General features: G+C 42.7%; 1 protein-coding gene across 1 annotated transcript in view; it reads right to left on the bottom strand.

The window, feature by feature from the left end:
- Positions 1-27,127, bottom strand: part of LOC122748249 (carcinoembryonic antigen-related cell adhesion molecule 2-like) — a 90,491-nt gene that overhangs the window by 10,913 nt on the left and 52,451 nt on the right. Inside the window, exon 10 of the mRNA XM_043993918.1 lies at positions 9,465-9,480. Coding sequence (XP_043849853.1) covers positions 9,465-9,480 — 16 coding nt within the window. The remainder of the gene's footprint in view (positions 1-9,464; positions 9,481-27,127) is intronic.

The following is a 27,127-nucleotide window of genomic DNA, read 5'->3' as shown; positions in this document are numbered from 1 at the left end:
GGAGCTAATGGATCATCCAATTTCTATCACATTTGAAGTGACTTTTTCCAGGACAGCAAAGAAACTGATGATATTGAGATTCATATTCCCATTTAACAGATGAGGGAATGGAGTGTCAGTGAGATAAGATGCCTTGGCTGAGGCCAGATAGTAAAGCTGTGGTATAAAGTCTGACTTCCTGATCCCAAGCCTAGAACTCTCCTCTTTACTCATGCCATCCCAACTTCCTTGTCTCAGTTCCTATCAGTGGGGCCTCTTTCCTCCTAGGTTCTTAGGAGAGTCCAGTGGGCTGAACTCTCTTCCCAGGTCCAAACTACTACAGGGTCCTATGCTAAGTAGGGGAGCCATGTCTCCCCAGTCTGGGATGTCCTTCTCCTGCCTTACATTTCATAGAGACACTTCCTTCTTTCAAGATGCCCCTTAAACAGCACCTTCTCCAGGAAACCTTTTCTGACATCATCATCTGCTAGTTCCCTCCCTACTTAATGTTCTTGTGTTTGACTAGAGGGCCCACCTAGGAGCCAACAAGACCTGGGTGCTAGTTCTGCCTCAGACACAGAGCAAGCATTTAATATTGGGTATGCTGCTTCCCTCACAATGCCCAAAAGAACTCTTTAACATCAGGATTTGCAGACAAGGTGCCACCTTGCACTGGTAGAGGAGTTGCCTCCTCCAGGAATTGTCTCTAGCCAGGAAATCAACAGTCTAGGAGTGACCCCTCATCTTGTATTCCACATACATGTAGTTTTTTCCAATAGAAAATATACTCCTGGAGTGTACCAGTTCATTTCTTTCTTGCCTTTTATGCCCAGTTCTCAGCCCAGAGCCTTTGCATGTAGTAGGTGCCTAATAAATGCTTGTAGCTCAATAGATTGATGATTCCTAGGTCCTTCCTCACACAATATCCTCTTACCAGGAGCTGAGTAACAGAAAGATGGGTGGGAAGGATGAGTAGGGCCTTCCCCAAATGCTGGTTCCTGCCTCCTATCCTGTAGGCATTGAATACACTGTGCAGCAAACAGAAGCCTAGGACAATTTCCAGAATGCCCACCATAGAATAGAGCCCCAGGTATCCTGGGCTGTCATCGCTCTGCCACAGGCCACACAACCTCAGATCTAGAAATCCCCCAGAGGCTTCTGGGGTTCTTTGCTTCTGGGTCTCAGAAGTCATTTTGTCCAACCCAGGCCTGATGAGGGATCCCTACTCAAACATCCTTGGCCAATGGTCATCTAGTCTGTGCTTGAAGACTCCCAGAGCTATCTCCTGAGGTGACCCTCAAGGGCAGGAGGCATATAGGGCATGCAAGGGATGGAATGTTGGACATGGGGGTCAGAAAGAACTGAAATTGAATCCTGCCCCAGCTACTGGCTAGCTCTTTGACTCTAGCCAAATCACTCAATCTCATTTTCTTCATTTACAAAAACGTAGCACCTATATCATGGAGTCCTAGCGAGAATCAAGTGAAATATGATACATAGAGCACTTGCACACCTTCAGGCCCTATATAAACAGCACCATCTGTTATTCATTCCCCAAAGAGAAAGCTCTCCTTGGTGGGAAAATTGTCCCTGTTTGGAGCCCCAAATGACCTCTTTGCTTCCCACATGGAATTTGACTTCTCATTCCATTGAGACCTCAGCAAGGAACTGGTCCCCTCTGTCTCAGTCTGTTGCTTTACAGAAGCCTGAGCCCCTCCCTCTCTCTTGACATTTCCTCTAGAAAATGGAAGCAACCTGTGTGTCCTCCCTCTGGGGTCCCTCTCCTGGCACTGGGAGTCTTAGGATGAACAGACATGCAGATGGTCCCAAGCATAAAACCAGCAGACTTCTGGCTCTCATGGAATGGGTAGTCTGGACTTGAGCTCTGCTGGGCCCAGCTGGCAAGGGAGGGTCAGTGACTGTTCCCTCTCTGAACAAGGCACCCCCTGCCTCATGGACTTTTAAGTATCTTGGGACAGGTCAACTTCAAGAACAGGCTGCCTGCTTTGGGCACCACTGGAGGGGGTCAGGTGCCATTCTGAGCCCTCAGGGACCCCTCCTAGTTTCACAGTGTGGCTGGGAAGGCTGAGAGGCAAAAGGAAGTTACTTTTCAAATACTGACTACCCCATCCCAGCCACCTTTATCTCCCAAAGTCTCCTGGGCTCATAGCCTCTCTAAAGGGCTCTATCTAGACTTGGGGCTTGGACAATATAATAGAAAATGAGTCAATGTCCAGCTCACACCCCTCTTCCAACACCCTTCTTTGTCCCTCCTGCCTCAGACTTCCTAGAGTTAATTAGGAGCCTCTGATGGGCTCTGAGTCCAGCCCACCCTCTTATTGGGATGTAGGCCTTAGGGACAAAGCTAGGATTGCCCAGGATCCCTGGTCACATGTGAGGCAGAGTTGCTCTTGTTAATGCACCTTAGCCTTGCCTAACCCAGCCCTTCAGATGGTTCTTGGGGCTAATCTCCTTAGATACCTCCTTTGGCTGACAATTGTCTGGTCCTGCATTCTCCCTGCCCCCCCAGGTAAGGAGCTTAGGGGGACTCTCAGGGCTGACAGAGGGAGGGTCTTGGAGTGAGGCATCTTCCAAAGGAAAGGCAGCACTTACCATACACGACTAATTGTCCCTTGGCTATTGCAGCTATCGCACCTCTGGTATCAACAATTTGTACAAGGTAGAGGTCAATGTCATTGGGGGTGAGATTTGGGATGACCAGGGAGCCATTGAAGAGCACCCTCTCCCGGATATCTGCTGGTGTCTGCACTCCAGAAGAGACACTGTAGGCAGCAATGAGGTTGGAAGAAGCTACTGATTTTCTGTACCAAGAATAGCTGAGAGCCCTCTCTGAGAAGCCCTGGATGCCCAAGGTGATGCTGCTGCCCACTGTCCCATAGGAAGGACTTGGCACAACTCTGATGGGAGCAGCTTGAGCAGATGTTGACTGGATCCAGGAGGTGAGGATGGAGGCTGAGAGGAGAGGAAGGAGGCAGAGGTCAGCAGGGTCCCCCTGACCTCCTGAGAGCCCCAGATCACTGAGCTGACCCCAAGGTAAAGGTAGGGGCTGCTAAGCCTGCCCCAGGGTCTGTTGGGGGCTCAGTGGGGTGTGTTAGAGGGGGATTCATGGGCCTGCATATCAGTCTGTCAGGCCCAGTCTCTGCAGAGGATCTGAGAGTTCGGTTTGGAACATTTTAAGCTCCCTTCATGGACTCAATTCAGAAAGAACCCGCCAGTGTAGAACACAAGTCATTGAAGGGAGAAATGAATCAATCAAGTGTTATGGGAGGATAGAAATCAGATCTTAGACCTGTAGAGAACTTTTGAGATCCTGAAATCAAATTTAGGAAATTGAGGCCCAAATAAGGTAACACATGTGACCAGTATTAAATAGGAAATGGCAGAGGCAGAATTTGAACCCAGATCTTCTGGCCCGAAACCCAGGGAGAGCATTTCCCACTAAACCCTGGGTACATTTTAAGACTGACAGAGGGGCGGGTAGGTGGTGCAGTGGATAAAGCACCGGCCCTGGATTCAGGAGTACTTGAGTTCAAATCCAACCTCAGACACTTGACACTTACTAGCTGTGTGACCCTGGGCAAGTCACTTAACCCCCATTGCCCTGCAAAAAAAAAAAAAAAAAAAAGACTGACAGAATTTGGCTCCCAAACAGCCTTGGGAGGAAGCTAAGAGGGGTAAGTGAGCTGTCCAGGGTTCCACAGCTAGTAACCATCAGAGCTGGGATCCACACTCAGTTCTCCTCTGACTGTAAAGACTCCCTTAGTCTCCTCAGAGTTCCTCAGGTCCAGGGCTGGATGTTTCCCTGAGTCTCAGGGATGGGGACTGATAGCCCTGATCTGCTATTTCTCTTCTGCCCCTGCTCAAGAAAGACACCCCTGCCCAGGTCTGAAGAGACTGTGTCTGGGACAGACCCCCTGGGACTGGTCTCCTTCCTCATGGTCCTTGTCTTGATTCCCTTGTCTTTGTCTGGTCTAGAATCCCCCAGCTCCCTCTCCTCCCCTGGAGCAGAGCTGGTGTCTCACCTGTGATCAGAAGCCTCTTCCAGGGGCTGCCCCCACTGTGGGGAGGTTCCGAGGTTCTCTCCATCAGTCTGTGCTGCCCACTGTGTGTTAGCACTTCTGTCCTTGCCAGAAATCTCTGCCTTTCCTTCCTGAGCTGTGTCTTCCTTGTCCAGAGCCCAACAGCAGCCCCTGGAGGTGTCATTGCTGGGGAACAGACTAAGGCTGTCCCTTTCTGCAGTCCAGAGCTGTGTCTGCTCTGTCTCCTCCTTCTCTTCAAGGCCAGAGTTCTTCTATCTGGCAGGATCACATGGGCCCCACAGGGCAGGGACTTGACCTATGACTATTACTTCTGTCACCTGTTCTCTTTCCTCCCCACCACTGTGGTTTCCTGTGTCTCCCAGGGAGCGCTCCCCTGCACAGATCCTTCCCACTGTCTATGGAGAAGTAGTTTTGTCCCCAAGGGGAACATGGGTCACGCAATATTACCAACTATTGATTTCTACTTCCACCTGAACTTCTTCCATATTTACCTCCTAGAGATGAGAGACTGTTTAGACTCCAGAATGTACACAGAGAATACTGGGCAGAGGCAACGGGCACATTGTGGAACCCAGAGTTGTGGAACCCAGAGTGATTAGCATCCCCTCTCCTAACAGAGTGCACTGTGCTTTTCTCAAGAATTTCATTGTGGATTCTGGGAGGTTCTAACAGGGCTGGAGAGAGTGAACAGGAAATGATGCAGACTAGTGCTGCCTGTCCTATAGTGGGATCTGATAGAGGACATCTTACCTATGACTCAGTTGATAGAGGCTGGGTTTGAAGACCAGACGTGGGGAATGATTCTCACTTCACTAATTTGGGGGAGAGGGACCAACATGGACTTTTCACAGCCTCCAAACAAAAGCGAAGTCTAGGAAGAGATGGAAAGAATGGAGAGGCAGCAAGGAGGACAGGGAATGCTGGTTGGGAAACCATCTCTCAAAGAGAGATGGAGTAAGAGCTATCAGCCTCTTAGTGGGTTATAGAAAGAGAATCCAGATGAGAGGAAAGGCCTTTGGGACAGGGCAGGGAGAGAGACAGCATGAATGGGAGGAAACTTGCAGGTGAAGGATCTGAGGATGGGGACACAGAGATGATCTTTCTTCAGGCGAAAAACCTTAGAGGGGGTCAAGAAGCCTAGAGTCCTGGGAGAAGACAAGAAGCTCGAGGGCTTACAAAGATGTCCTGGCTTTCCTGTAATTATACCTTCATGCTCCAAAAGCTTTGTTACTCTGCCTGGGAGGGTCATTCCCATGTGCCTTTTCTTTCTTCAGATCAAAAGAATGCTACCTTCCAGAGAAGAACCACCCGGTACCCACGCACAGCAAAGGCAGCACTCCAAGAAAGCTGCATTTCGTGGGGGTCTTTGAGCATATGGCTCCAACCATAGACTCCCTTTTTGTCTCTTCAAGGAGAAGACATGAGCTATTTTTCTGGTGAGGGCTAATTCTCTTTTCTTTTCTTTCTTTCTTTTTTTTTTTTTTGGTGGGGCAATGTGGGTTAAGTGACTTGCCCAGGGTCACACAGCTAGTTAGTATCACGTGTCTGAGACTGGATTTCAACTCATGTTCTCCTGAATTCAGGGCCTGTGCTTTATCCACTGTGCCACCTGGTTGCCCCTTATATTTTCTTTATTAAGAAACTTCCCAAGACTGATCCAATTCAGTGCCTCCTGAAGTCCTCCACTCCATTATGAGTCTGTACACTCATAGGCACTGTCACATACCCTCAGATTTAGAGGATTCAGAATTAAGTGACTATTTGTGACTGGCCTGGGGATGGTGACTCTCAACCCTCTCCACTCCCTATCCCACTATTCTGCTCACATTTTGACTCTGCACTTAAGATTTGAATGACCTTGGGGAAATAGCCTCATGCTTCAGTTTCCCTTTCTGTAAAGAGAGGGGACCAGATCAGCTTGCCTCAGAAGGCTTTTTTTACCCTGAACTCCATGGTCCTTTGATCACTGGTTAGATGCAAGGTGGTTTTTAAGCACAAGATGACTTATAGTCACTGTGTGCTGTTTTGTATTTCATCCTGGCTTGCCATGTCTAAAGAACTCATCACCCCAAAGGCCAAACGATTGGTGATGAGCCTACCTGTACTTAGTTGTGCCTTTCGCCAGAAATCAGACATAGCCTGTTGAGGGGACTTTCCAAGAAGCCCTACCAGAATAGGGGAACCTTCCAGGGCTGCCATTCCAATGGCATGGCCTTTGGCACAGCTTTGGGTCACAGCCATGCCCATGTGAAGCATCAGAGCCAGGAAGTGTGATCAAAATGACACATTCCTGGAACTCACTGAGCTTACATTCTCCTACAGATTCTCTTTTCTCAGCATGAGGCAGAGTCAGAGATAAGTGGAGGAGATAAGAGGGGGCCCATTGAAAGATAGAATCTAGAACCCCAGGCTCCTAGAACTAAAGACCTTGAAACTGTAACGATTGGAATGACGCCACCTGCTGGAGACTTACTGTAGAAGAGTTCCACCCATGAAGCGAAGGTCTTTGAGGGCAAGACCAGGAGTCTTTTCTTTGGCGTCAGGAAGTGACGCAGCTAGTGGGAGGAGGAAGGAAGAGACTGGCGCTCGGTCTCACTCTCTTTCCTGGGGATGCTGGTGGAGAAGGGAGCTAGAAATGTGCTCTCCCTTTAATAGATAGGAATCTAGGCCTTTCTTCTCTCTTTATCAAATTCTTATTCTTCTTAATAAATGCTTAAAAGTCTAACTCTTGCTAAAGCTTATAATTTATTGGCGACCACTCACTAGATATTTTAGACAGTTTAGCTAGAATTTTAACCCTTTAACAAAACCCAGTGTCTGCACAGCCCATCATGAAATCAAAGCAGCTCAGAACCTCAGAACCCTGGATAAGAGACATCCTGAAAGTGTCTATACTGAGCATCTTCTCTGTCTCTTCCCTGGATTTCCAATGCTCTCCCTCCTCATTTCCATCTTCTGACTCTCCTGCCTTCCTTTAGGTTCCAGTTAAAATCCTCCTTCCCCAAGAAGACTCTCCCAATCCATCCTCATTCAGATCCCTTCCCTCTCTCTTCATTGTATCCAATTATCTGGTCTATATCTGGTTTGTCAATACCTGTTTGCAAGCTTTCCCACCCTTTAGAGTGTAAGCCCCTTGAGGCTAGAAACTATCTTTTGCTTTTAGTTGGATCCTCAGTTCTTAGCACAGTTTCTGGCACACATTAGGCACTGAATAAATACTTATTGGCTGACTCTCTGGGCAAGATGGGGAGGAGGAACTCCTGTGTCCTCCTCATTTATTTGTAGGGAGAGAGGTGGGGAGAAGGAGAAGGAATCAATTCCCCCATGGGATTCAGGCCCAGGAAACACCAAAGAAACCTATGTTTCTCTGCCTCCAGGAAATGACACAGCCCTGGATGAGAACGGTATTTGATGTGGATATACTTCAGGCCCTTTGATGTTCCTGAAGGGTTAAATGGTCACTAGAGCTCACTGATGAACTGGAGAGTGTCTACAGGAGGGCAAAAAGATTACTGGGCATTCTCTGGCATTGTGGAGAGACCCAGTTGAGGGACACCTGAGGAAGAGAAGACTTTTTGTAGGGGATGCGATGGTAGCTGGGTACCTGATAACTGTCTTTGGAGGGAGATCACATGGAAGAAGGATTAGTTTTAGCCTCTTTGTCCTCAGAGGGAACAATTGGGAGGAAGGAATAGAATTTGTAGTGGGGTAAACTGAATTGGGGCAGCTAAATGGTGCCATAGTGCATATAGTTCTAGAACTGGAGTCAGAAAGGACTTAGCTTCTGTGAGTTCAAATCTGATTTTGGACACTTACTAGATGTAGAACCCTTGACAAGTTTCTGAACCTTATTTAACTCAATTTCCTCATCTGTAAAATGAGCTGGAGAAGGACATAGCAAACCACTCCAATACTTTTTCCAAGAAAACACTAAGTAGAGACATGAAGAGTTGGACACAACTGAAATGACTGAATAACAAAACTGAAGCTTGATGTCAGGAAATCTTCCTAATCATGTGATGCCAACTGCTATCTCACCACCATCTCCATCTATACCCTCAGACACCTGGGCTCTAGCCATGAATCAGCCTAGTCAGCCCCTTACCATGTGCCATGACACTTTGTGCATAGACCAAGCCCTCTTTGTCTTAACCCTTTCACCACTGGAAGTCCTACCATGGGACTGACCTCTCTTCTTTCCTGTTTTCTAGTTCTCTACATCAAGCCATTATCAGCTTGGCCCTTGACTACTAGAATAGCCTCTTCACTGGTGTACTAAGCTCCAGGGTTTCCCTTCTCTACACAGATGGCAAATCTATTCCTAAAGCATAAGTTTGGCCACATCACCTCCTGAATCAAGGAGCCTCAGTAGTTCCCTATTGCCTGCAAGAGAACCTACAAGCACTTCCTGTTTATTTGGATCCATTCATGGATTTCAAGGGCTTGGGTAACTCCCATTCTCTATGTCAGCTGGAACCTGATAGTCTTAGAGTTCTTCTGGGGCATTGAAACACTTGCCCAGGTTCCTAAGGCCAAACTTGAAATCAGCTCCTTCTGACTTCCAGTCCAACTCTCTACTCACTATCCCCTGCTCCTTGGAAGGGTATCACCCAGTGACTCAGTTGGTGTTTACAGGTTTTTTACAACTTATTGGCCTTCATGTAATAAGTAGTTCCTCCTAATTAGTCTCTTTCTTTTTCCTAGTATGTCACATTCCATCTCCCATCTCTATGCCTTTGCCCAGGCTGTGTCCCATGCCTGGAAGGGGCTCCCTCCTCATCTCCACCTCCCTTTCACCTGCCAAGTTCATCTCAAGTCCCTGATTCTTCCTTACAAGAGCCTGATCTGTCCTATTACTAGTGTTCTCCTTTGCACAACTTTTTGTATATGTTTTCTTTGATTATCTATTTAGAGTTTTCTCCAAATAAGAAAGTATTAAATACTTGACTTCCAGGACTGTTTTATTCTTTTGTGTTTATCTCATGAATAAGAGAAGGAATGGATGAATGGAAAATTATTTAGTGTTTACTATATGACCTGAAATTTTCCAAGTCACAGGGATACAAATATGTATAAAAGTGGTCCTTGTCCGCAATAAGCTTAGATTCTAATAGAGGGAGATATCACATATGGGGGATGGTGGCCTGGTAGGGACATGATTCTTTAGAGTGTTACAAGCATGATAAATAGAGTCAGGATACGAGACAGTGTGGATTTGGTTGTGGTTTCAGAACTAGAAAGCAGGAAAAAAGAGAGGTCAGGTTGGGAATCCCATGGTAGGAGTTCCAGTGGTAAAAGGGTTAAGCCAAGGAAGGCTTGGTTTGTGCATAAAATGCTATGGCACATGGTGAAGGGCAGTCTGGGTTGATTCATGGCTGGAGCCCAGACCTTGGGGTAGTGGACAGTTGATGAGGCAATCACCACCATAGACAGTGAGGTTCTCCCACCAGGTCTTTCAAATAGGAAAAGGTTAAATCCATCCAGGAATTATGGGACAGTGCTTGGCATGTGGTACGTTCTAAATAAATGTTTTTTTTTTTTTGAGGTTAAGGTTTAATCAGTTACTTGACATTTTATCCATGTAGACAGAAAAGTTGAATGATTGAGGGTGAAAAAAACAAACTGCTTTTCCTTAGCAGCTGAAGCTCTACTTCGAGGCTAGAATGAAAATGACAAAGAAAATAGCAAAATGTTGATATGTTCATCCAGACATTGATGTAATTCCATTTTGATGAATATCTAAAACTATTAAGGGAAGATTGTACGTACTTCTTTCACCTTGAATTTCCGAGGATTTAAAGGTATTAGTATTATCTTTATATATCTGTGTAGCTTTTTAAAGATAAGACATTTTCTTTGCACAAAGTAACAGATATTTTGCTATGCCTACATTTCAATATGTAATCACACAGCACTTTCTAAATGGCATTAGTATACTAGAGGGTAAACACATTGATTATATAATAGATATTTATCATCTTATTATCTCAAAAGCTCCTTTTAAAAAGACTTTTTCCCCAGACAATTTTTGTTCTTATTTTATTTTATTTTTTGGTAAGGCAATTGGAGTTAAGTGACTTGGCCAGGGTCACACAGCTAGTAAGGGTCAAGTGTCTGAAGTCAGATTTGAACTCAGGTACTCCTGAATCCAGGGCCGGTGCTTTATCCACTGCGCCACCTAGCTGCCCCTCTTATTTGATTTTTGAATGTTGAATTTCTTTCTTTTTGTTGTTGTTGTTTCTCCTTCATTTTTTTTCTATCATAAAAGTATTTTATTATTTCCAGTTACATGTAAAGACAGTGTTCAACATTTGTTTTCATAAGATTTTGAGTTCCAAATTTCCCTCCCTCCCTCCAAGATGATATATCATTCCTCTGCTAAAGAGGTTCCCTCAGACACTAGACACTTACTGTGTGACCCTGGGCAAGTCACTTAACCCTCATTGCCCTGCAAAAAAAAAAAGAAGTTCCCTATTGCCTTTGGGATTGTGAGAAATAATTATTAATAACCCATATCTTGGGGGACCCAATGTTTTCCCCTTTTTTTCTTAGTTCTTATTCCCTCTCCACTACAAAGGCAAATTTTCCTTGAAAGTAAGATTTATCTGGGTAAAACCAGACGCAAGCTTACAAAGGTGTCTTGGGTAAAGACAGATCCTTTTGTCTAGTGTAACGATTGGAATAATGCCACCTGCTGGAGACTTACTGTAGAAGAGTTCCGCCCATGAAGCGAAGGTCTTTGAGGGCAAGACCAGGAGTCTTTTCTTTGGCATCAGGAAGTGACACAGCTAGTGAGAGGAGGAAGGAAGAGACTGGTGCTTGGTCTCACTGCTCTTTCCTCTGGACTCTGGTAGAGAAGGGAGCTAGAAATGTGCTCTCCCTTTAATAGATAGGAATCTAGGCCTTTCTCTCTCTTTACCAAATTCTTATTCTCCTTAATAAATGCTTAAAAGTCTAACTCTTGCTAAAGCTTATAATTTATTGGTGACCACTCATTAGATATTTTAGACAGACTAGCTAGAATTTTAGCCCTTAACACTAGATAGCTGGAGGACCTTACTGATGAGATTTGTCCTGCATAACCACACCTAGATGGAGATTATTTTGCTCTGATCAACTTGGGTAGGGCTCTTATATCCTTTCTCTGACGTCATTTATTTATTTATTTATTGCAGGGCAATGAGAGTTAAGTGACTTGCCCAAGGTCACACAACCTTCATTTGACACTGAAGCCTTTTACAATCATTCCCAGTCCAACTAGATGACTGATTGTTCTATATACATGACACTCCATCTCCCACCTTTGCACAGGCTGTCCCCTCTACCTGGACTGCTCTCCCTGCTTATCTACAACTCCCCTTGGAATAAGTCAGTGAGATGACATTCAGTCAAGCAGCCTTTATTCAGCACTTACTGTAGGACAGACACTGATGAGCACTGTCTCAGGCTTCTTGAACCAGGGGCTGCAGGCCCTGGCAATTTACCTTCTACAGCACTGATATTGCCTGAGGCCCATGGGGAACCATCATCTCTGGTGCTGTACTGATAGGTGGGGGTGGGGGTGGTTGGTGCTGTTGGAGGCTGTAGGGCTCTGGCAGCTCTGCTGCTGGTGTTTGGCATCTGCTGAGGCAGATGGGGTGCTTTTTCATTTCCCTGGGGATATGCTGAAGCACATGGAGATCTGGCCAAAGCAACTTGCTTATTTGCTGGGGCTATGTTGAAGCATATGGCAAATAGATTCTACCCTTTCTCCTGCTTATGCTGAGGCTCCTTGGAAGTGGTGGTGGTGATGGTAGCTGGTGTTGGGATTTGTCTGCTCCACCTCACTGTGGCTCAGGATCTTCCACAGGGTTGCTGAAGTGGTTTTTGTCACTGGCTTGCAGGGATGCTTCCTGTCCTGGACTTGCTCAGTGTTTTTGGTTTGGTTTTTTGGTTTGGTTTTTTGGTTTGGTTTTTTGGTTTTGTTTTGTTGTTGTTGTTTGTGAGGCAACTGGGGTTGAGTGACTTGCCCAGGGTCACACAGCTAGTAAGTGTTAAGTGTCTGAGGCCGGATTTGAACTCAGGTCCTCCTGACTCCATGGCCAGTGCTCTATCCACTGCACCACCTAGCTGCCCTGCTCTGTGTGTTTTTTGAAGGTGATGTATATAGGTACTCTTTTATATCTCTGCTCTAGTCTCTGAAGAAGATCTGAGTTTGGCCTGTAACACAATTTATGTTCCTTCCATGAACTTGATTCAGAAAGGATCTACCAATGATATAGGCAAGGCATTGAAGGTAGAAATGAATCAATAAAGTAGCATAGCATGACTGATGCAGAAAGTTCTTAGAGCTGTATAGGACCTTAGAGATTGCAAAGTCAAATGCCTTTAATTTGCAGATCAGAAAACTGAGGTACAGATAAGTCAAGTGACCTGAATATTAAGTAGTAAATAGCAGAGGCAACATCTGGACCTGATCTTCTGGCTCCAAATCCAGGGAGGGCCTTTCTCACCCTGTGAACTGCTTCATGGGATCTTATCCTTCATTCTTGAAGAGGACCAAAATGACTTCACTGCATTCGAGTCAAATTACAGTGTGTCACAGTAGTAAATGGCACTAGTAATGTACTGTTTGATAAATTCAAAGACTCCAGCTTCTGGGATAGGAATTCAGTATTTGACAAAAACTGCTGGGAAAACTGGAAGATGATATGGCAGAAATTAGGCATAGGACCAACATCTTACACCTTATAGTAAAATGAGGTCAAAATGGGTACATGATTTAGACAAAAGAGGTGATACCACAGGCAAATTAGGAGACGAAGGAATAGTCTACCTTTCAGATCTTTGAAAAGGAGAACAGTTTATGACCAAACAAGAGATAGAGAATATTATGAAATGCAAAATGGATGATTTTAGTTACATTAAATTAAAAAGGTTTTGTACAAACAGAAGCAATGTATCCAAAATTAGAAGGGATGCAGAAATCTGGGAAACAATTTTTATGGCCAGTACTTCTGATAAAGGTCTCACTTCTAAAATATATAGGGAACTAAATCAAATTTTTAAGAATCCAAGTCATTTCCCAATTGAGAAATGGTCAAAAGATATGAACAAGCAGTTTTCTGATGAAGAAATCAAAGCGATCTATTTCCATATGAAAAAAATGCTCTAAATCACTATTGATTAGATAGATGCAAATTAAAACAACTCTGTGGTACCACCTGACACCTATAAGATTGGCTAATATGACAAAAAAGGAAAATAATAAATGTTGGAGAAGCTGTGGGAAAATTGGAACACTAATGCATTGTTGGTGGAGCTGTGAACTGATCCAACCATTTTGGAGAGTAATCTGGAATTATGCCCAAAGGGCTATAAAGCTTTGCATACCCTCTGACCCAGCAATACCACTTTTGGGTCTTTTCCCCAAAGAGATCATAAAAAAGGGAAAAGGCCCCACATGTACAAAAATATTTATAGTTGCCCTTTTTGTGGTGGCAAGGAATTGGAAATCGAAGGGCTGCCCATCAATTAGGGAATGGCTGAACAACTTGTGGTATATGAATGTAATGGAATTCTATTGTGCTGTAAGAAACAATGAGCAGGAGGAGTTCAGAGAAACCTGGAAGGACTTGCATGAATTGTTGATGAGTGAGATGAGCAGAACCAGAAGAACATTATACACAGTTTCATCAACATTATGTATTGATCAACTGTGATAGACTAGGTTCTTCTCACCAATGCAACAGTACAAGAAAGTTCCAAAGGACTCATGAGGGAAAAGGCTCTCCAAATCCAGAAAAAAAAGAGAACTGTGGAAGATGGATGCTGATTGGACCATACTATTTCTTTTGGTTTTGGTGCTGTTGTTTTTCTATTTTGAGGTTTTTCCTTATTGCTCTGATTCTTCTCATATAACAGGACTAATGCAGAAATATGTTTAATGTTTATATATATATATAGCCTATATCAGATTACTTGCTGTCTAGGGGAGGGGGGGGAGGGAGGGAGAAAAATGTGAGATTGGAAATCTTATATAAACAAATGTTGAAAACTAAAAAAAAAAAATTACAGTGTGTCAGACTGTGACTGATCAGACCAATTTGAGCTCAGAATGCTCTACCAGAGGTCAGGCATAAATAGTTCTTGGGAACATTTGGGGTGGATTCTCTAAATTTGTGCATCCCAGCTACTTTAGTTATGTTTTGCTCCTAGAGAATAGCATTTTTTTTTTTGATGAGGGCATGCCATGCTGGGAAATCTTGTGCCAGTGGCTCCCAAGTCATGCAATCAATTCCAAGGTTCTTCAGAGAGACCTTGAGAGTGTCCCTGTATCACTTCTTCTGACCATCATGTAACTGCTTGCCTTGAGCGATTGCTTGGTAAAATCAGCTTTTATGCAACCATACATTTGTTATTCAAACAATGTGGCCTGCACATAAGAGTTGTGCTCTCTGCAGTATAGTTTGAATGCTCTGTAGTTCAGCTGGAGAAAGGATTTCAGTGTCCAGGACCTTATTCTGCCCAGTGAACTTCAGAATTTTCCTAAGACAGTTTATGTGGAAGTGACTTAAAGACTGACAGTTTTGGTCCCAAAGAGCCCCAGGAGGGAGATGAGGTAAGTGAGCTGTCCATGGTCACAAAGCTAGTAAACATTAGGGCTGGGATCCAAAGGCAGGTCTCTTCTGACTGCAAAAATCCCTTTGGATCTGCAGAGATTGCTCAGCTATGGTGTGAGTTGCAGGGTTGTGGACTAATAGCCATGAGTTCCTACTTTCTCCTCTGCCCCAGGCTCAGGGAAGACTCTCCTGGCCAGGTCTACAGAGACTGTCTATGGGACAACTGTCCCTGGGACTGGTCTCCTTCCTCCTCATCCTTGGTCAGTTGTTTCTATATGGGCCAGAATCCCCCAAGCTTCCCCCTTCACCCCTGGGCCCCAGCAGACTTGATGACTCACCTGTGATAGACAAAGCTATGGTGAGTTTTTTTTCATTTTAAAATTTTATTATCAGATATTATCATATTATATTATTATAGTAATCATGCTGTCATTTAGTTGTTTCAATTTTGTCCAAATTTTCATGACCCCCTTTGGGATTTTCTTGGCAGAGATACTGGAGTGGTTTTCCATTTTCTTCTCCAACTCATTTTACAGATAAGGAAGCTGAGGCAAATTAGGTTAAGTGACTTTCCCAGGGTCACACAGCCTGTAAATATATTATTATAGTAATCATTAACATAGATTACCTTCCCAGATTAGATTACTGACCCCTTGGGAGGAGGGAGATGAAACACAAAATTGGTTTGGTTTCCATGGGGAAGGACCATATAATAGCACCAAGCCTAAGTGGTAGAATAAAACCCTGGGGCTATGGTGAGTTTTTTGGAGTAGCAATGCACGGCTGTGAGAGTTGGACTCTAAACAAAGTTGAGCACAGCAGAATGGATGCTTTTGAATTGTGGTGCTGGAGAGGACTTTTGAGTGTCCCTTGGACAGCAAAGAGATCAAATCAGTCAACACATAAAGAAATCAATTCCGGCTCTTCACTGGAAGGTCAAATACTGAAGGTAAAGCTTAAGTATTTTGGCTACACAATGAGATGACAGAACGCATTAGAAAAGACTCTGATGTTGGAAAGATGGAAGGTAATAGGAAAAGAGGATGGTAGAAGATGACATGGATGGATAGTATGTCATGGAAGACTTTGGGAGATAGTGGAAGATAGAAAGACCTGGTGTGCTACCATCCATGGGGTCATGAAGATTTGCACACAGCTGAGCAACAGCCATAACAGGGATATTCTGGTCCTACAACCTCATTTGACAGTGGAAGAAAGAGGATCAGAGACAGTGGTGACCTGCTCAGGGTCACTCAGGGAGTAATCAGAAAAGCTGGCATTCAAATGTAGGTCTTCTGGCCCCAAATGCAGTGCTCTACCTTTCTCTTCCTGAGTCACAGCCCAGACTCAGCTGAGGAACTCTTGAAATCTATGTGTGGGAAAGGAAATAACTCCTTGCTCCATCTATCTAGAAGGCTTCAATGGGTTGCCCTGGAAGGACAGGGTCTTTGGTATAGGAGCTTTGTGGCCATGTGTTACAGTTATCATTAAGGATAAATTTATGATAACCTCCTCTCTCTCCTCTTCCCTCTGTTCCATGAGGTTAAGCCTGGATCCCTGTGTATCCCCTGATCTCCCTGGGAAACATTTTATCCATGTAAAAAATGGATAAAAAAACATGGATAAAAAAGTCCATTTTTCCAAGGGCTGTGCCTATTGCCTCTCTGGCCAAGAAGTGGGAGATATTCAAATTCAAATTTCTTATGACATGCAAAAAAATGTCAAGATATTCATACATCACAGTTTGTTAATCCATTTCCCCTTGGCTGAAAACCTAGTGGGTTTCCAGTTTTTTGCTACAAAAACAAAACAAAACAAAAACAACAACAACCACAACAAAAAAACAAACTCCTGCTATAAATATTTATGTACTTATGGCTCTTTTCTTTATGTCCCTGACCCCTTTTGGAAACCCTTCTGATACTGTAGCACCAAACCCAACTTCCCCTCCCACTCACGATTTGACTTCCCAGAAGGCAACTGATGACTCCTCTCTTGTGGGGGTAAAGCTGAAGGGCTTCTAACATGGTTCTCATGAGCTCTCACCACTGTGCTCCCCATTAGGTGTCAGACAGAAAATTATTGTAGCAAAGGCATTTACTGAGAAGGAATACTGTGAACAATTGGTACAAAACATACTCTCAAGAAAAAAGTTGGGGTGCATTCTCCCCAAAATAGATCTTGCCTGAAAGGAGTGGGTACAAGCTTAAAATAAAATTGTTCTGAGATGCCTGTGTTGAGGATCCCTGTGGTTAAGGGGTGCCACCCAGCTCCTGACCCTGGAAGTCCATTTTTTTTCTTTTGTGAAATACTCCATGGTTAGAGCTCACTATTGGGCTCTAAGGGTCACTGTCATGAGAACCTATTCTTGGCATTTCTTTCTGTCATGAGCAGTCATGTTCCTTGCAGATGCCATTGGCCTTCTGGGACTGACTTTGTTCATACATTGTAGGGGAGGTCCCAAAGGGCTTCTATCAATAAGTATAGTGTCTCATCCCCAGTAGATTGGCCATTTGGGGATGAGCTCTTTGGCCATGGCAGTCCACGGTGAAAATAAAAAACATGCACCATGTCTCTGATCTTGTGGTTAAAATCCATCTTGCATTTGAGCAGTGATTGAGAATCATAGATATTGAGGTGGAAAGGACTACTGAAACCAGCTACTCCAGTCCTCTCTCTACACCAATGCGGGAATCATGGCAGAGGAATATTTCCCTAGGTCACACATGTGTTAACTGCAGAGTCAATATGTGAGCAAAGGAGTAGGAGAGGAAGCGGAAAGTGTTGCGAGTCTCCATCCCCAGGCTTTGCACAAATAGTAACTTACCTTATAGTCCTCTAAATATTAGCGGCTTTGACAGTGATTAGTGAGGCATTTTATAATGCATTTAATAAATGTGTTAATAAATACTGTTTAAAATGAATCAAATGGAGGACTATTTTTAGAGCTGAATTATATGATGTTTCTTGGTCTTCCTATCAAAAAAAAAGCCAAAGGAGTTGACCCTTATTAGAAGGACACCTCCTAGGTGTCAGAAGACTAATTGGAGCTCCATCTCCCAAGGCCATCATTAGGTACTGGTTTCATTGGTTGGTACTTTTACTTACCATGTTTAGGTGCTAAATGGTTCTTCTCTGAAAGGTCATTTTTGCTGGCCCTTAAGAAAGAACAGATATTTGAGATTGCCATTCCCAAGCCCAGTGAAGGATTTCCCCAATCTGGAAGGGACCATTGGAGCAGAGTCAAGGCTTGTCTTTGGATACCCTTAGGCTTCATGTCTTACCCCTAAAGACAACCTCCTCACTGTTAATCTCTTCACCTATAGGTACCATTAGCCTCTTATTCAGCTTGTCCATGCAATCTGGATCTGCCTCAGTGGCCTTTTCTTTCACTTGGTTTCTTTTGTGAGCAGCAACCTAGCTGTTTTCTCCTTGCTGCCCCATACATTCTTTCCCTTTGTACCTTCTTGGACCTGAGTTCCTTTGGTTGTGTGTCTGGGAAAAATGGTTGGGTCTAATCACCTCCCCAGTGGGGAAGGGAATACCCATTTCTAAGAGGCAATCAAGTGTGAGGGATGGAGGACAATGAAAGCTCAGAGAAGGAGGCCACCCAAGGGAATTAGTACTGAAAAGTAGGAGTTTGGGACAGGGGGGTAGATCAGGTCCAGAAGAGGGTAGAGGATACAGAAGACCATGCTGCTATCTCTCTCCTGGTCAGGGAGACAGACTAGGAGGACAACCACAGGAAACATATTTTACCTTCCAGTTTCTCTGAAGAACAACAAATAGATGAGGACTCCAATAAGAACCTCTCCAACTAGGACTCCAATCACAATGCCAGCAATGGCCTCTCCAGAGAGGGAGGAGTAATTACATTTTCCTGGAGACATATCTGTTGTGGACAGAGAAGAGAAAAAGTACCTTGAGTGTTTTTGAGTGGTCTAAAACATGAAGTACCTAGTACTTGTTCACAGAGCCTGACACTCCTTAATACTTAAGAAATTCTTGTTGATCAGCGAAGCAGACCTGCCCTTTGTTCCTCAGAATTTGGATATCCCTTCAGCAAGGTCACCTTGTGGGGCATCTGAAAAACAATTGGGGATACCGGAATACTGGGCAAGCACATCATAGTCTACAAACTCAATTTCTGAACTCATGATTTCCTCCCCACATTGTGCTCACTGCTCTTCTCTATTGAAGTAGATGGCAGAATCAACCTTTCAGTCACCTAGGTTCAAATTGGAAAGCTTCTCTGAGGGCAGCTAGGTGGTGCAGTGGATAGAGCACTGGCCCTGGATTCAGAAGGACCTGAGTTCAAATCTGGCCTCAGACCCTTGACACTTACTAGCTGTGTGACCCTGGGCAAGTCACTTAACCCCAATTGCCTCATCAAAAAAAAAAAAAAAAGAAAGGAAAGCCTCTCTGACCTTCCTTCCCCTTTGAACCTCACATCTAACCAATTACTATGACATTTTCACTCATATTATGCTTATTTGCTTTGATTCTACTTGGGGAGTATCTCTCACATCTATGCCCTCCTCTCAGTGATTGAGAATCATAGTTATTGAGGTGGAAAGGACTACTGAGACCATCTACTCCAGCCCTCTCTCTACACCAATGCAGAAATTGTGGCAGAGGAATATTTCCCCAGGGTCACACAAGTGTTAAGTGCAGTCAGTATGTGAGCGAAGGAGTAGAAAAGGAAGTGCTCTTCCAAATTTTGGCAATAGTATTCAAATCAGTGTTCCTTTCCTGTTTTTTCATCTCTCTAATTCAGCTTTCATACCACTGTCCCCATATAATCTTCCTTATATACCATCCTGATTATGTCACTTTTTCTTTGAAAACCTTCAGATTAGTGTCTCTCATATATATACATACACACACACATATACATATACATATATATATATTTTTATATACATATACATATACATATGCATATATATCCCTGAAAGGCAGTGCAATGAAACAGAAAGAGCTCTGGGTTTTGAATCTATAGACCTAGTATAGCATCCTGGTGCTGTCACTTGCTTGCTCTGGCATGTTGGGTAAGTTCCTTCTCTTCTCTGGACATCAATTTCCCAATCTATAAAATGATTCCTTGTGAGCTAGATGATCTATCTGTAATACCGCAGCTTTAATCCTGTGAACTCACCTTTATGTCCCCCCAACTACTACCCTGGTCAAATTCAAACCCTTATCAATATCCATATGATTTTTTTTTTCAATAGCCTCCTTATTGTTCTTCCTGCCTCTAGTTTTTCTTCCAATCCAAGTCCTTAATCTTTGAATGTCAAGTGCTCTATGTATTGTCATTGATGATAATGATTACCATCTGATTGCAGAATGGGCTAAGATTTGCTCATGGAAGTGAGGTCACTTACTCTGGATAAGAGAATAAATGACAAAACATTCCTTAACCCATTAGTTATTTAGAATCAAGTTATTTAGGGGCAACTAGGTGGCTCAGTGGATAAAGCACTGACCCTGGATTCAGGAGGACTTGAGTTCAAATCTGGCCTCAGACACTTGACACTTACTAACTGTGTGACACTGGGCAAGTCACTTAACCCTCATTGCCCCACAAAAAAAATAATTAAGCTAGTCTATTATTTTCTATCTTTTCTTCAAAGTCTCTTTATTGAATATAATTTTTGTGACATTGTTAAAAATATAAGATGTGTTCTATACTTTTAGCCCTTGTTCATGAAGATTTTATGCCCTGATGCATGGTTGTTGTTGTTTTTTTAAAGTTTCACACACAGCTGAGAAATATGCACACTCTTTTCTATTACTATACAATGGTATTCAGAGGTCTACCATATCCAACCTTTATAAAATTCTACTCAAGCTCTTGATCCTCTCTCTTTTTTTCCATAATATTTGTCCATGTTTGAAAGGGATGCATTAAGGTAACTTAATATTATGGTTTTATTCTTTCCTTCAGAATTTGTTTAGATTTTCCTTTAACTGTTTAGATGTTGTTACACTTGGTGTATATTAAGTGTCATATTGGTGTAGTAACTTTCCATCTATAGTACCTTTCAGCATAATAAAAATTGATGTCCAGAGAAGAGAAGGAACTTGCCCAACATGCCAGAGCAAGCAAGTGACAGTATCAGGCTGCTAAACTAGGTCTCTAGATTCAGAACCCAGAGCTCTTTCTGTTTCATTGCACAGCCTTTCAGGGATATATATGAGAGACACTAATTTGAAGGTTTTCAGAGAGAAAAGTGACATAATCAGGATAGTATGTAAGGAAGAAAGACTTGCTACTTTTCAGTGTGCCCAAAGGAGTTTTATATTTGGAGAAATTGGGAGAATTCTGATCACTGACCTCCTTGTCTGAGTTTTTAGAAGGTCTTGCCTTAGTTTTGGGTCCTGGCAGCACCATTGCAGACTTGTCCCTAGTTGGAGTTTTGGTAGACTGCTGCTGGCCCTAGCCCTTGTCAGCTACCTGTAAACTTCTGTAGGTACAAGATTAGAGGCTTCCCCTTGTTTTGAGCTCTCTGCCCTGGGTACTCAGTTGCCCATCTCAGACCCAGAAAAAGGATGACACTACAGATCCTTGTCCCCTATACAACCTCAGAACACAGCTGCTTCTACTCCTTCACAGGTCTCCTCCTCAGTCAGCACTGATTGTGTGACCTAGCTCAGTATCTACACTGGAGGGCTGCTAGTTGGTTTCTCCTCCTGTTCTCTGCATAGTTCTGGGCTCATCTCTGCTGGATCCCTGATCACTTCTGCCCCAAGTACAAAGTTTGGGTCCCTTATGCAGTCCCGGGTTGTCTTGTCACTCTCCTGGTTAGTCCATGTGCCCAGAATTTGTTTTTTGTAATTGCTCGCTTGAGCAGGAAAAGTGACTCAGTGAGTTTCCCCCTTGGTCTTTTGCTCTTTCTAGTCTTTTGTTGGAGTGGTTGTGAAGGAGACTCAGACCAGAGAGCTTCTTTCTCCTCTCCCTTCTGTTACCTTGTCTGGTCTCTCCATGACAAACTATTCTTTTAAAAAATTTTTTAAAGACTCCTCCCCACTCACGGTTCTATTTCCTAAATTTTTATGATATGAGCTGAGGCCAATTTTGCCTGGAATTGAAGGACTGAAAAGGAACTTTAGATTCCTCAGATTTTTACACGTGCTGTTTGGACTGAGTCACAAATGAAATAGAGATGTAACAGTGGTCACGCTAAACAACACTCTGAGCCTTGAGTGCCAAGTTCAATCTTACTGGTCTGCCCAGTATTGATGAATGGCATACCAAGCAAATATATGTGTGGTCATCTCCTCTTCCCTGATAATTAGGCTTCAGGGCCTCCCTTTTACCTACTGGGTAATGTAACAACTGGAATGACGCCACCTGCTGGAGACTTACTGTAGAAGAGTTCCGCCCATGAAGCGAAGGTCTTTGAGGGCAAGACCAGGAGTCTTTTCTTTGGCGTCAGGAAGTGACGTGGGCTAGTGGGAGGAGGAAGGAAGAGACTGGAGCTCGGTCTCACTGCTTTTTCCTCTGGACTCTGGTAGAGAAGGGAGCTAGAAATGTGCTCTCCCTTTAATAGATAGGAATCTAGGCCTTTCTCTCTCTTTACCAAATTCTTATTCTCCTTAATAAATGCTTAAAAGTCTAACTCTTGCTAAAGCTTATAATTTATTGGTGACCACTCATTAGATATTTTAGACAGACTAGCTAGAATTTTAGCCCTTAACAGATGGCTGACCACGAAGAGGAAAGCTAAACCTCAGTCTTCTGATCTTCTGGTTGGGTAAGACATTTCCCCTACCCTCTCCCTTTAACTAAGTACTGGCGTACTGGCGTACTGGCGTACTGGCGTACTGGCGTACTGGCGTACTGGCGTACTGGTGTACTGGCGTACTGGCTGTGTTTTCCCTTTAAATTTTTTCAAATGGACCTTTTAAACTCCCTAATTACCCTATTTTTGATTTTAGTCTGTTTAACCAGACAAATGGGGGATAAGATCATGTTAATGCTTTGTTTTTGTGGATTTTCTATTTTTCTTTTTCTTTTTGTTAAAAGAGCCAGCAACATACTCACACAAGGAAATAGCTCCCCCTCTCCCAACCATGCTTTTTCAGAGAAACCTGAAGAGATTCCTGCAGCATTTCCCAGTTCTAACACTAATTGTTGCTCTAATTTTGCATGCCTGGAGGCAATGACCCACCCTCTAGAAGCTTTTAATCCCCTAGCGCCTGGAGGCAAAGTGGGGGAAGAGGAATCCAGGCCTGAGTTCAAAATCAAGTCTGATTCAAATTGCGCTGGTCCCTCCCCTCTTCTCCAGACCCCACCCTCTACTCCTCCCATGGCCAAGCCCATTGCTTCTCCTGCCTTGGAAGTCCAGAGATCTAATGCTCATGCTCAATTTTCTCTAACTACATTTGCAGCTTCAGGCTCAGCCCTTCCCCAGCCTGGCTGTGCTTCTGAGACAACCTTAGAAAATCCTTTAAATTCCAGATATGCTCGTTTTGTTCATAATTTTGCTAACCTCCTTTTGTCTTTAATTAGTAATCTTATAAAGCATTTGTATGGTGAAAAGACTGACAGACAATATAGAGGGGTTAAAGAAGAAAAACTTAAGCTGAATAAGAATGACAATCATCAAGGTAGTTCAAGACTCCGCTTCTTTTGCCATGGAAGGGTATATATTTCTTTTTTTTTTTTTTTTTTGGTGGGGCAATGGGGGTTAAGTGACTTGCCCAGGGTCACACAGCTAGTAAGTGTCTGAGGCCGGATTTGAACTCAGGTACTCCTGAATCCAGGGCCGGTGCTTTATTCACTTCACCACCTAGCTGCCCCGGGTATATATTTCACAGAAATGTAGAAGTAAGCAGCAAGGTTTTGATATGAGTATTGGGGATTTTAGATATCGGAATCAAAAGTGTTCTAACTTTACTCAGAGTAATAGTATCAGTTCAGAGGTTACATAGGATTTCTATGCTATTACATATACATTTTGAAATTAATGGTATGGGTTTATTTTCATAGAGATTTTCATGCTTTTGAGATTATGTCTTATACTTAGTTTCTCAAACAAGGAGAATATTTGTAAAAGCTTTTTATAGTCATGTGATCAAGTTTATATTTTATAATAGTCTTATTAATATTAAGTTCATATTCATTTAGATTTCCTTAGTTTGAATTTCATTGTCTTTTATTGTTCCATGTGTATTTTCTTCTATTCATTTGTCTATCTAATTTTGAAACATTGCAAGATGGTTTTGATTTCATAATACAGTGTTAATTCTAGGAGTATTGTGCTCCCATATTCTGAGTTGTTTGTTTCTGCTATTTTTTCTCAACTGATTATTTGATCAAACTCTTTAAAGCATTTCCTTGGCAAATTGGTTGCCATGGCAAGTGTAAATTGATTCTAGAAGTATTATTTTTGATAAGCATATTCCAAAAAAAAAAAAAAGAGGGGAACATTTGTAAAAGTTTTCTTTTTTCAAAAAAAAAAAGTTTTCTTTGAGATTCTGTTGTGCTTTAACTTGTATTTAGATATGTTCTGATTTTTCACAAAAGTAAGTGTATACTAAGTAAAAAAAAGGGGTATTATTTGAAATTGTTGCATAATTATATATTATATTCTGAGTCAAGATGTATTCACATTTTTTGCAATCATTTATTACCCTCAATTTTTAAATCCATATGAGACTTGGATTATGGGAACTTATCATTTAAGACATTAATTGCCTTTATTCTGAGTTATCAGATGTCAGTTGGCCAAGATGCCATCCAATCACAAAATGAGGAATACATGCAAGAGCAGACACTGAACTGTCACATGAGGGGAGACATACATGAAGTCAAGGTATGGCCGAGGGAACGGTTTTTGACAAATGTTGAGGTTGGATTCTCTTGGTTTAATATTTTCTTTTTCCCCACAATATTGTACAGATGGCTGGAAGTATTCATCCCACCCATCTCATTCTACACCTGGCTTCTATGCTCCCTCCTATATGCCTGATGCCATGGACATCTCAATCCCATGCATCTGATTAAGTCTGACTCAGTTTCCTCCAATATGTTTGGTGGCATGGACATATATTCCATCCACCTATTTTAAGCCTGGCATACTGTATGGGCAGTACATATTGCTCAAGTGTGGGAATGCTCATATCCCATCATTTCTCTGTTCTTTTATGGTAACCCCCATAATTACCTCAGGTGTCATAATAAATACAGTGTTGAATTTGGCCTTGACATCTGTTACCAAATTATATTAGATTTTTAATTTCTCATAATGGCATGAGGATAATTAGGCAGATGATGCAAAAAGTGATGAAACAAAGATAAAAATTATTTTAAAAATTAATATTGCAGCAATTGTCTTCTCAATTACCCTCCATAAGGGGGGACTATAGTAATATAATTTTAAAGAATGTTTCAATTTTTGTTTTATTATATGTTTCATGTGTAACAACCCTTAGACATGTTTTTGAGAACTTTCATTGTTTGATTTGATTATTGACAAAGCTATTTTAAAGTTGTGTTAAGCTCAATTTTGTAGGAAATTTTCCTGTCATTACCAGCATCCACGCATCAACCCCTGAAAAGACTTCCATTCCACAACTACACCTAGAGGACATCTGAAAAAAGACTTTCAGAGACTTTAAATTAACAGTTTTGTTTTGTTGTTGTTTTTTCTCTTTTCTCTTTCTGTTATAATATACACCATCTATAACATGTATTCTCTGCAGAGGCCCTCCCTTTGCAAGACCAATGTCAAAGCGTTGGTTCATGAGGACAAAAAAAATCGCCCCTCTGGACAAAACTTTCCTCTCTCCCTTTTCTATATTGTTATTAACATATTGTTACTTAGCATAGTTTATTATATTCTGTTATTTTTGACTGTTTCATCAAGGAAACGTACCGTTTCTTGAGGAAACAAAGCGGGGAACTGTAACGATTGGAATAATGCCACCTGCTGGAGACTTACTGTAGAAGAGTTCTGCCCATGAAGTGAAGGTCTTTGAGGGCAAGACCAGGAGTCTTTTCTTTGGCGTCAGGAAGTGACGCGGGCTAGTGGGAGGAGGAAGGAAGAGACTGGTGCTCGGTCTCACTGCTTTTTCCTCTGGACTCTGGTAGAGAGCGGAGCTAGAAATGTACTCTCCCTTTAATAGATAGGAATCTAGGCCTTTCTCTCTCTTTACCAAATTCTTATTCTCCTTAATAAATGCTTAAAAGCTTAACTCTTGCTAAAGCTTATAATTTATTGGTGACCACTCATTAGATATTTTAGACACTTTAGCTAGAACCTTTGGTATTCTTAGCCTGGCACTCAAAACTCTAAAGAACATTGAGGAAGCCCTCTGTAATACTTCTCCTGGCCATGCCTTGTCTTCTCAGGCTGCACTGTTCTACATTCCATACTCAGACATACAATAGCTCAGGCTATTTCTCCATGGAAATAGATTATTCTGCCCTTTGACCTGTTAAACTCCTTTAAAACAAAATGCAAGTGATTGCTCTTCTAAGAAACCTCACCTGATTTCTGTCCATGCCCCAATGGGAATGGTCTTCCCCCACTTCCAGGTCTCCTACAACACTTTATTTTATAGCCATAGCCTAAGTATGTATAGCATGTAATATTGTGTATCAATTATCTGTGTTGGGCTCTGAGCCTTCTACTAAATTGTAACGTTCCTGAAAATAGGAATGGAGTCTTAGCTAAACTTTTTATTTCCTTCAGTGCCTACCACAGTGCTCTGCACAAGGTGTAAACCTATATGTGTATCAAATGATGAATGATCTTGTTACTGTACATGACAGTTTCTAAGATTATTATAGGACACAGGGAGACTGATCCCCACTTTTACCAAGGACAAAATAACAGTAAGTGGACTGACATTCACTACAAGTCTGACCACATTCTCTACAATCAGGTACTTTCTTTTCATGTGCTTTGCCAACACACTGTGGAAAAACTTCCTTTCTTAATGGCCCTGAGCACCTCCTACTGGCTTCCCATCCTTGGCCAAAGCAAGAAACTTCTCTGAGGGAAGGGAGAGACCACTTACCAACCACATTGACTGTGACGTCCTTAAAGATTGATAAATTGGTCACGTCATTTTTTACCAAACATGTATACTTTCCAGAGTCTTCCCATTTTTGATGATGTAGGGGATACCAGAAAAGTCAGAATTCATGGTGTCATTGACTTGCCATTCATACAAGGCATGTGGGTAAGACTCAACTTGACACATGTTAAGGGTTAAAATTCTAGCTAAACTGTCTAAAATATCTAATGAGTGGTCGCCAATAAATTATAAGCTTTAGCAAGAGTTAGACTTTTAAGCATTTATTAAGGAGAATAAGAATTTGGTAAAGAGAGAGAAAAAGGCCTAGATTTCTATCTATTAAAGGGAGAGCACATTTCTAGCTCCCTTCTCCACCAGAGTCCAGAGGAAAAGAGAGCGAGGCTGAGCGCCAGTCTCTTCCTTCCTCCTCCCACTAGCCCGCGTCACTTCCTG

Source organism: Dromiciops gliroides, chromosome 3 (genome assembly GCF_019393635.1).
Source record: "Dromiciops gliroides isolate mDroGli1 chromosome 3, mDroGli1.pri, whole genome shotgun sequence".
NCBI lineage: Eukaryota > Metazoa > Chordata > Mammalia > Microbiotheria > Microbiotheriidae > Dromiciops > Dromiciops gliroides.
This window is presented reverse-complemented; position numbering and strand designations above follow the sequence as displayed.